Here is a 12,078-nt window from a genome sequence, read left to right on the forward strand (position 1 = left end):
CTTAAGGCCGGGGTGCACTAGCATGGAGAGCAAAGGCTCAAACTCAAGTTCGAGCCTTAAGGCCGGGGTGCACTAGCATGGAGAGCAAAGGCTCAAACTCAAGTTCAAGCCTTAAGGCCGGGATGCACTAGCATGGAGAACGAAGGCTCAATCTGAAGTTTGAGCATTAAGGCCGAGGTGCACTAGCATGGAGAGCAAAGGAGCAAAGGCTCAAACTCAAGTTCGAGCCTTAAGGCCGGGGTGCACTAGCATGGAGAGCAAAGGCTCAAACTCAAGTTCGAGCCTTAAGGCCGGGGTGCACTAGCATGGAGAGCAAAGGCTCAAGCTCAAGTTTGAGCCTTAAGGCCGGGGTGCAGTAGCATGGAGAACGAAGGCTCAATCTGAAGTTTGAGCGTTAAGGCCGGGGTGCACTAGCATGGAGAGCAAAGGAGCAAAGGCTCAAACTCAAGTTCGAGCCTTAAGGCCGGGGTGCACTAGCATTGAGAGCAAAGGCTCAAACTCAAGTTCGAGCCTTAAGGCCAGGGTACACTAACATGGAGAACAAAGACTAAATCTAGGTCGAGCGTTAACACATAAGTTCTATGTAGGGGGTGAATGGGGGGAGACTGGAACTTAAGGTGGACTCTATATCCAAGTTGTGCACTCAGATATGTGACACATATACCATGTTTATATAGGAAACCCTTGTCATTTAGATTATATACTATGCACAAAGATTAGTTTTACAGGTTCTCGACATATGTGAAGATACAAAAGAGAGCAGCAAAACAGAAGTGCAAACAATCTACGACGAGCAACGATTGACAAATGGCACACTTAGCGTGCAATCAAGTAAGCATTTATATTGATATAGACAATCAATTAAAGAAGGACTTACTTGTTGCGTAAAGTATTCAATTAGATGAGAGAACACATGAAACGTAGATGGACGCACGAAAGTCTCCGATGTCGCACATACGTGACGGATGCTTGAAGTCCCCGATGGCGTGTGGGCATGATGGTTTTGTAGGAAACAAAGGTCGGAACCAACGTAGACGTGTCGATTGCGGGAGGAAAAGAACCTGTTTGAAACGCAGGGCTGAAATGGAAATTCAAAGTCGGGGACGCCGAGCAAGTAGTTGGGAAAAAATTCAAAATTGGGGCACGAGCGCCGACCATCAAAGGCATTGGCAATGTACTTCACGCTCTAGGGATCCTTGTAGTCTTGTTGACACCTCGTTTGTACTCAAAATCCACAAGAATTTTAGTTCTATCTCAGCACTTGCCAAAGATGGCTTGAAGATTCAGTTTTCTGATCATTGTTATGCCATTCATGACAAAATTGATTCAAATTTGTTTCTCTTGTCTGGTAAACTACACAATGGTCTATACAGGCTTGACAAGTATGAAAGGAATATTGATCCTCATTCAAATGCCTTGGTTGTTTCCATGCCACATATTTAGCATGATACTGAGCTTTGGCATGCTTGGTTTGGTCACTTGAATTTTCCATGTATTATGCACGGTATAGCATCAAGCTATGGTTCATAAGCTACTGCCTATGTAGCTCCACACAACCATGTATGCAAGGCATGTATATTGGGAAAGATGATTTGTCAAATCTTTCTAAAAGATGGCACTATCCATGCTACTTGCCCATTGCAACTAGTGCACAATGATCTCTGTAGTATTATGTGGGCTCTCTCTTTTGGTGGGCATCTCTATTTCAGCACTTCTATTAATAATATTACACATGCTTCTACTGGGTGTATGAATCGTCAGCCCTTTCTGAAAGATGGCACTATCCATGCTACTTGCCCATTGCAACTAGTGCACAATGATCTCTGTGGTCCTATGCAGACTCCCTCTTTCGATGGGCATCTCTATTTCAGCACTTCTATTAATAATATTACACATGCTTCTAATGGGTGTATGGTATGAAAGTCAAGTTTGATACCGTCTCAGCTTTCCAATAGTTTCTTGCTCTTGTTGAATGCTTGTAATTATAAGTTGCTAACATTGTGTAGCGATAGAGGGGGGGATTTTTGTCAAATGAGTGCTACTTTCATGCTGTCCCATGGCATTTGTCATCAGTGTACTACTCCTTATACACCACAGTTGAATGGTGTAGCTAAACATAAAAATCGGACACCCATGAAAATGGCAGAATTAAATGTATGCTCAAAAGCAAGGATCTACCTTCTAGATTCTGGCTCTTGAAAAGAATGGCCCTATGGCCATTCTTGGATGACCCCATGGCCATCCCAAAATGACTTTGAGGCCTTGGGGTATTGCAAGAATAGCCCTAGGACCATTCTTCCACATGGTGTGTATGAAAACAATGGACCTATGGCCATTCTTGCATGCCCGCATATCCACCCCAAAACAACCTTGAGGCCTTGGGCCATATTGTGCATGAAAAGAGGTCATCCTTGGATGCTCCATGGCCATTCCAAAATGACCTTGAGGCCTTAGGGTCATACAAGAATGGCCTTTGGGGTCATTCTTCCACCTATTGTGCATGAAAATAATGGCCCTAGGGTCATTCTTGCATGACCCCAAGGCCTCAAGGTCATTTTTGGGATGGCCATGGGAAATCCAAGAATAGTCCTAGGGCCATTCTTTTCATGCATAACTGGTGTAAGGACCATTCCTACATAATCCCAAGGCCTTAAATATCCACCATTTCATGTACAACAGGTGGAAGAATGGCCCAAGGGGCATTCTTGCATGACTCCAAGGCCTCAAGGTCATTTTAGGATCATCATGGGGCCTCCAAGAATGGCCCTAGGGCAATTCTTTTCATGCACAACAGGTGTAAGTACTAGTCTTGCATGACCCAAAAGCCTCAAGGTCATTTTGGAATAGCCATAGGGCATTCAGGAATGGCCGTAGGACCATCCTTGCCATGCACAACATGTGTAAGGACCATTCTTGTATGACCCTTGGGCCTCAAGGTCATTTTTTATTGGCCATGGGGCTTCCAAGAATCGCCTTTGGGCCATTCTTTTCATGCACAATAGGTGAAAAAATAGCCCAAGGGCCATTCTTGCATGACTCCAAGGCCTCAAGGTTATTTTGGGATGGCCATGGGGTATCCACCAAGAATGGTCCTAGGGCCATTCTTTTCATTCACAACAGGTGTAAGGACCTTTCGTGCATGACCCCAAGGCCTCAAGGTCATTTTGGAATGGCCATGGGGCATCCAAGAATGGCCCTAGGACCATTCTTGCCATGTATATGTGTAAGGACCATTCTTGCATGACCCAAGGACCACAGGAGAAAAAGAAACCTTCAGGTTCCGTCGTAGAAGGCTAGGCATGCATATGGGTTTGACATGCATACATACTATGACATAATAAACATCTATTTGTTATATAACAAATATATATATATATATTCATAAATATTTAATTATAAAATTAAAATATATCATAAATATAAACTTATAAGTTTATATTTATGTGTGTGTGTATATATATATATACACACACACATAAATATACATATAAACATAATTATTTATCTCTTATAGTAAATTTATAATAAGTATATATATATATGAATATTAATTTATTATATATATATATATATGCATATTTATTATAGAACTATATATATATATATATATAACATATAATACATTTATATGTATATTATGTAAATAGATAAATATTAAAATTAAATATTATTATTATTATAATATTTTTAAAATATATTTTTATTTATTATATAGCAAATATATAATAAATATATAGTAGACGGGTTAGGCCCACTCAAGCTATCCATCTAATTGACACTATGTTTATATCTCTAACTCTATCTCTATCTTCTATATATATATATGAAGAGTTTTACGAAGATGCCATGTGGCAAGAATTTGGGGGTTCAAGATGCAATTTGGAGGTTAGAGGGGTTGGCTCCTATTACTATAGGAAGAGCTGTAAGGTCCTATAATTCCAGAAATTTGAAAAATATTAAGTGGAGAATTATATACCTCTTCGCACGGGTTAGAATTGAGAATGTTTCTATCAACACATAGGAAAAAGTAAAGGTTAGCGCATATATATATATAAAGTAGGTTTAATATTTTGTTTGTATGAACTTTATTTTTCATACTTGTTAAAAGCTAAACTTCAGTTTCACATACATAATTTTTTAGCACATAAGCATTTGTGTAAAAGTTCTTTGTAAGAGAACCAGATCACACCATTTGAAAGTAAAACTTCACGAGCCTGAATGCGCTGGATCTGAGTAATCAGTACAGCAATATTACATACATTAAGGCGTGTATAGCTTGCTTAGAGGCCTTCTTCAAGGGACACAAAGGGATTATTGCAGCTTAGACGTCTATAAGTCTTAATATAGCTTAGACTGAACTAATATTACATACATTAAGGCGTCTATAGTTCTTATAGCTGGCTTAGACGCCTCCTCCTTCAAGGGACGCAAAAAGATTCACAAACGGACATGGGAATAAGCTTGTGTGATTCACATTCGTCGCCCCTGCTGTAGGCAGAGTACTATAACTCTGATGATGATCAGGAATGAGAAGTGGAGATGGTCGAAAAGAGCTGGTCGGGTTTGTCAATAGATTAGCATTTCTGGTTAGTTGTGCAGGGGTCACGAGGTGGTGAGATCGACGATCATTTGCGAAATGATCGTCGATAGCTAGTGTTGCAGAAGAGGGGGGCGCCATAGCTATGAAAGGATGCGAAATGACGTTGTGCACAGTCAATGGAGGAGAGAGTTGATTAAAAATGTGCAGATGATCAGCGAGGGGCAATGCCTCAGGTACTCGACTTCTATCATGATTTTCAATAAATGGGAAAGATTCGCCGGCTACGTTGATCAGCAGCTCGTCCTGCATAGGAATGCTTTGGGCGGTGCACGTGTGCGTGTCGATGTACGTGACGTCCCAATCTTCAGGGGTGACGTCATTCTCGCATTTCTGCACCTGCTTCAAGGCTAGGCAGCCTTTGTGAGCGCATCTGAAGTAGCTCCTGCAGCAAAATTATAGGCGTGATTTATCATAAAACAAAGTAAAGCTAGCTAAAAATCCACTTAATTCTGGAATGGTAGACACTATTAATTGTGCAGACTTACCTGAGTTTGCAAATTATAGGCGATTGATCATAAATCAGATTGTCTGTTTTTTTGTTTTAATCTACTTAATTAATGTTACCTCTTGTATTTGGCACCTTGGATATTCTTCTCGCCATACTTCCGCCAAATATAGCGGTCCAAGTGCTCTGTGTAGCCCACTGGAACGCGCACAGTCTGCTTCCACACAGGTTTCCTACGCTTCCTAACTAATCGACTGCTGGCAGAGCCTAGTGCTGCACCTTGCAAGTTCTCATGCAGATGAGCACCGGCTTCCAAATTCTCGACTACCACAATTTGCTTCTCGCAATTTTTCACTTCTTCCAGCTTGTCGTTAACATGATCAACTCTAACATGGTCCCGTAATACAGGAGTTCTACACATTAAGAGCTCGATAAACTGGTTCATATGCTTCACCATGTCAAGCGAGCCGTGCAGGAGTAAAAGGGACCGCATATTCTGGCTTGGGCTTTCGCCCCCCAGACTGCCCGCAGCCACCAATACCGCATTTTCTTGCAGGCTTCTCGCAAGCTTCGAGCCTTGCGTGACCACCCGCCTGAGCTTGTCTTCATAATCAAACTCTTCCATATGTCCTCCCATCCTGCTCTCAGTCTCTCTCACAAAAGGCTACCTCGGCCTCTTCAGCTGCTGCTCCTAATTAAGTCGTGAAGCCTGATCACATGGCAAGTCCATAAAAGTGCACGCTCACGTTCAGATAAATCAACGCTGGTATACATCCCCAGGCCACCCACCCGCGACTCGCGAGACAAATGTACCTCACATGAGGCCGATCCACACGGTCCAGAATCGGTCCGCTTGTGGGTTGTATGTCCTACATTTTGAAGATAGACACGTAGAAAATATAGATTTTTAAGGGTTGAGCCTTAAGCCTTGAAGAGTTCTTTGACTAACAAAAGTTGATATATGCATGCATCGGTATCAACATCAATATATATGTGTCGGTAACTGGAAAAAATAAAAATTATTTCGGCATCAATTTTCTGAGAAAAAACATTAACAATTGATTTACATAAATTTCTTGACCGTTCATCTTCCACAAGATCCAATGCTCCAAAGAGATCAATTTCTAATGCTATCTTTGTATTCCCTACATCTTCAATGGCCAGCATATAATTAAAACGTAATTCAGTGATTCACACATCGGTGCTAAATTCCAAATTCAATATAACCATGTAATACAAAATAATTTGTTTCTACCTCATGTATTTTTGAGTGCACAGTAAAGGATAAACTATAATTTATCCTACCCTTTATTGATTGAAGGGTACAAAGGGAATAAAAATTGTTTGTGAAGGTATTTAGATGTTGTACTTCTCTTCTCCTTCTTCTTAATCATCATCATCATCATCTTACTATTTTTCTTCTATGGAAGACAAAGCATTTAAGGCCAACAAACCTACACTCCAAGTCATCAAATCATCATCATCATCTTACTATTTTTCTTCTATGGAAGACAAAGCATTTAAGGCCAACAAACCTACACTACAAGTGATCAAATCATGCACAATAAAGAGAAGTCCATATTTTCCAACAACAATATTTGTGACTTTTCTCCTATATTGAAAGTGATTCAAAGATAACATGCCCTCTTTCCAAACATCAATTGAATAGTTCTTTGCTACTTAATATGGTAAATGACCTTGATAAATATGATCATCAATGATATCTTACATGTGCAAATTAATAATATCAAGAGACTCTACTTTCACCTACATGAAGTTATTGTATTTTATAATTTCAAACGGCTTGTTTTTTTTCATGTTATCCTGATAACGATTTTTTGCATGAGTCACATGTTACATATTTTTGGTCTCAGAAATCCTTGAATTGGGTATTTTGTAGAGGTTGACAACATCTTACTATCTCTCTCTCTCTCTCTCTCTAATAAAATAACACCTTGCACACATATAAAGGGCAATAGTGTGACTTGTTAATTAATCAAACTATGAGTTACACTTGCATAAGCAAAATGTTGAAAAACAAAGACAATTGTACTTTGTGAGGAAATTTTGGCAAATTTCCTGTTGAACACATAAACAAAGTGTAATGTTGACTTGCTAATTAACCAAAGCATGCGTTACACTTAGACTAGTAATAGATTTAAAAATATTGGTGAGACCATTTTGGTATATTTCTATGCCCCACTTTATATCCTTCATGATTTAGACATTTTCACTAAAAATGAAACAGTAATGAGTATAAATAATTGAACTCAAATTAAATTAACAAAGCTACTATTGTTAGCTAGACATAACTTGTTAGAGTTTATGTCCTTGCATGTGAACCTTAGTTCAACCTCAAATTTTGCAAAGTCACACCCTAAAAGTATAAAACACTATATAAAAGAATAATATACTATGGGTAACAACCATATATGAGTTTCTCATAGAATCGAATCTAGAAACAAAACTTTACATAAAAATACATTAAGGCATTGCTAAAAAGATGTTTTTGGATTTCTTGAAAGAACAACAATTGTATTGGAATCTATGGTGATAGAGGCAACACAAATCACCTTTATCTTTCCCATACTATAAAACTAGAGAACAATAATCTTATTGGAATCTAGAGTGAAAGAGGCAACTAAAATCACCTTTATCATTCCCATAGTGTAAAATAAGGACAAACTTATAGATGGCATAGTGATGAGGAATTAAAAAGGAACAAGTTCGTACATTTAGTAGCTTTATCTTTTCATTGAGAATCATAAAATATCACATGAGGTTTCACAAAGAATAAGAGCTCAATATTTAAATGAAACTCTTTGATTTTTTTGAATACAATTAATAATTCACTTGAATTGCTAGCTATAACTTCTTTAATTACCACTTCCTTTTTTTTTTTAAAAGTAGAAATGCCATTAGGGTATCACTAAGGTGCAAATCTAGGCCTTTAACCATACAACATGCCATGTCCATGAGAGATCTCTTGTTTCTCTCAGCTACACCATTTTTTCAAGAGTATATAAGGCACCATGCATTGATGTGTTTTATGCCTCTTTGAGCCATATATGCATGAAACTCCTTTGACATATACTCCTCCCCTCTCGATCTGTATAAAGGGTGTCGACTTTACGTGTGGACACATTTTTATCCATAGAAATGAAGTGTCTAAATCATTAAAAAATCTTTGAATTTGCCTTGAAAGGATAAAAGATCATCAGTAAAAGACACAAAGCAAAGATATCCCCCAATCGATGGTGTCCTCATAGGACCACATACATCACTGTGTAGAAAATTTATGTGGATAGCCCTTACTAGTCCATCTTTTGAGAATGATACCCATTACATCTTGCCAAAAATGTACCCCTCCTATACATGTTTGACAGGGTTCTCAAGATTTGGCAATGCCAATGCCATCTCTTGCCTTTTAAGGTGCAACAAGCTACCAAAGTTTAAGTGACCAAAACGAGCATGCAGCAATAGCTCATCAATCATAGCACGTGTGGGAGTAATTGAACAAGAACTATGTACCAATATCTCATACATGTCCAACCTACCTCTAGATTCCATACCAGAGTCACTGTCTCCCATCACTTTGATCAAGAACTATACACTTGTTGATGTTTACAAGTATCACCACTAGGTCTACCCCTACTTTTGAGAGAGATATTGTCCCACCGATTAAAATAGTAACATTAAGCATAAACTTACCAAATACTTTAAATGTATATGAGTGAGTCGTTTACACATGTGGTCGTACCTCCTTGTTGCTGAACAGAGGAAACATAAATTATCACACTAAGAAATAATATTCTTGCTAGACCACTATCAAAATACTAGACATGTTGATCTGTAATTGATATACATCATGGACATAAATAATATTGTATGCATTCTCAAAGATCTCTATGAGCTTTATTCATGCATTAATGGCACTATCTTATTTATAGAGAGCCTTATACATGTATAGAGAGCCATATAGAGCATTACATGGCTCTCTGTGCATGCATAAGGCTCACTATGAGCTCTATGCATGTATAGTGCACTATACATGCATAGAGAACCATATTCATGCATATGGACGTATGCATACATAGGCCTCTCCTATGAGCTCTATACATGCATAGTGCACTCATAGAGTGCTCTCTATGCATGCATAGAGAGCAATCTGTTGTGAGATCCCTCTATGCATGCATATGGCTATCTATGAGTCCCCTATACATGGATCGAGGGCTCTACCTTATGGATAGAGCTCTCTATGCATGCGTAGAGTTCTCTATATATGCAATGACTTCTCTCGATGCATGCATAAATAGAACTCTATATAAATGCGTAGGGCTCTATATGTATGCAAAAGGATCTATGCTTGCATAGAGCCCTATGTATACATAGGGCGGGTCAATATGAATGCATAGGGCTCTCTATGAGAGCTATATGTATACACAGAGCTAATAGAGAGAATATGCAAGGCTTTATGCATTTACATAGGGCTCCCTATGAATCTATGCATGCATCATAGAGTGCTATATGCATTTGCATAGGGCTCTTTATGCCTCTATGCATGCATGGGAATGGCTCTACCGAATGTTTTTACTTATGTATGGAGCTCTATTTTAGATCTATGCATTAGTAGGTAGAATCCCTTATGCAAATGTATAGAGGGTTGTACCAAATACATGAGAGATCTATGCATTTGCATAAGGGATCTTAGCTTCTGCATACAACTCTTTTAAGCACTATGCATAAGGTAGAGCCCTTTTTGAAATATTTTGAGGGAATCTATCAAATACATGAGAGATCTATACATTTACATAAGTGCTCTTAGCTTATGAAAATGAATAGAGGGCTCTACCAAATACAAGAGATATCTATGCATTTGCATAAGGGCTCTACCCTTGCATAGAGCTCTCTTATGCATAGAGCTCTTGATAGAACTCTTCCCTTATGCATAGATCTCTCTTTGAGCTCCATGTAGAAGGTATAGTCCATATGGAAACGCTTAGAGGCCACCTACTAACAAATATATGATGGTTTAATACATTTGCATAAGGACTCTTATGCCTAGACGGAACCTACCAATGCATATAGGGATCTTATCTTATGCGTAGAGGGAACCTACCAATACATAAAGGGCTCTTATTTTATGCACATCATAGAACCTGCCAAATGTGTATGGGATTTATGAATTTGTATAAGGGATTTTATCTTATGCATAAAGGAAGCCTATGCACTTGCATAAGGGCTCTTATCTTATGCATAGAGGGAACCTGCCAGAGTGCATAGAGGGCTCTTATCCTATGCACAAAGAGCGAACCTACCAAATGCATGATGGCTCTATACATTTTCATAAGGGATCTTATCTCATGCATAGAGCTCTCTTTAACCTCTATGCATAACATAGAGAACTTATCTCGTGCATAGAGCTCTCTTTATCCTCTATGCATAACATAGAGAACTTATAAAGATTCATAGAGGGTACCACATGCATGAGAGCACTATGAATTTTCATAAATACTCTTACCATATGCATAGAGCTCTCTATGCACATATCATCTAACTGTGACCATATTAGACTACAACACATTCATGTAGGGATCCTCCGTAACTCCCACATCCCTCTAAGACCATTAAAAACCCTCAAACATGTCTCATAATAACATTGTGTTATTTCTTTTTCTATTCAACACTCACTAATGTTGTCACATAGCCCACACGAGAGTGAATCCTACTTAATAGAGTGCCAAGTCTACATAATCCATCTCCTAACCATTTGGTCACATTTGGTGATTAAACTAGGAACTTCTAGGTTCCCAAGTGCTCAGCACAATGATTACTTCTCCTATAGTGGTGGGCCCTACAAAATAGAGCTCATTTGTCACCCGCAATAACAATATGGGAGCATTGGGCTTTTATGTTTTTCAATAGTCCGACCTACCTCTTTGATCAAAATGTTGATTCAATGAAGATGATGTCTAGAAAATCTCTCCCAAGAGCCTTTGCAAAAATATCTGCCCAATTATTTATCCTTTGGCAGTGAACAAGATTCACATGTCCATTCATCCTCACGAATATATTGATATTATATCTCAATGTGCTTTGTGCAAGTAATTTACATGTAGCTCTAATTGTTGAACAACATTGATCCTTTTGAGCAACACCCATGTCTTTTAAAATCCTTCTCAACAACAAACTCTAATTGAGCAACAACATTGATGATCCCTTCTTAGCAACACCCAACAACACTCTCCAACATTGATGATCCCTTCTTAGCAACACCCAACAACACTCTCCAACACTCATGTATCTTAAAATCCTTCTCAACCAAACCACTTCGTGTGTGGAAAACATGCTACCTTCTTGCACCCAAACTTTGTAGAAAAATTTGATGTTATAGGCTAATTCTTGATTAAGGATGTAGTTCCAAACCTAATAGGAAAACATTAACCAAAAATAGATTTTCTACTATCACAATATCCTACCTAATTTCAGTAACAAAATCTCCTGCCCAATTTGAGTATATTTGAAATCTTAAAAACATTGAGATTTTAAAGCTTTTATTGATAAAGCTTTGAGACTTATTTCTTATACTTAGCTAATGTACCATCACAAGTGTACTTGTCCTTGGTGCTAATAACTTTTTTTTGCGAGACGATCCACAAGATACCAAGCATGGTTTCTGATTAAGTCATACTCTAATTGCATAGCCTCCTCTAATTTGGATCTCCTAATGCCACAAACAGCTCTATTTTTATTCCTAGACTCCTTCTTTAAAGGCTTTAAAGTGCCATTCTTCCTATCTACTTTCATTAGTCTACATGGTTTGACCACATGAACAAGCTTGTCATAGTAGAAACTCTTTACCTTTAATTTATTCTTCTTCTAAGAAGCATTGGGGTTACTAAATTCCTTCCCCTTGCCTTTCTTTGCATATCTAGGTTGACAATGCAGTGTCACTATCATCTTTGGCTTTAAAACACATCTCCTCCTCAACAACATTGTACCGAACTCCTTAAAAGTAAGAGACAAGTTGTGC

The 12,078-nt window shown here is 38.5% G+C and overlaps 1 protein-coding gene across 1 annotated transcript; it reads right to left on the minus strand.

Annotated features, from left to right (window-relative positions):
- Positions 1 to 4,205: 4,205 nt before the first annotated feature.
- LOC147625911 (uncharacterized) lies at positions 4,206 to 5,579 on the minus strand. Its single transcript, XM_086817868.1, has 2 exons — positions 5,165 to 5,579; positions 4,206 to 4,982 (listed from the first exon to the last, which is right to left on the minus strand). The coding sequence occupies exons 1-2, from the start codon at positions 5,536 to 5,538 to the stop codon at positions 4,403 to 4,405; spliced, it is 954 nt and encodes a 317-aa protein (XP_086673994.1). The 5' UTR covers positions 5,539 to 5,579; the 3' UTR covers positions 4,206 to 4,402.
- Between the last annotated feature and the right edge of the window lie 6,499 nt (positions 5,580 to 12,078).

Source organism: Cibotium barometz, chromosome 23, assembly GCF_041138505.1.
Source record: "Cibotium barometz isolate CiBa-2024 chromosome 23, ASM4113850v1, whole genome shotgun sequence".
Lineage (NCBI taxonomy): Eukaryota > Viridiplantae > Streptophyta > Polypodiopsida > Cyatheales > Cibotiaceae > Cibotium > Cibotium barometz.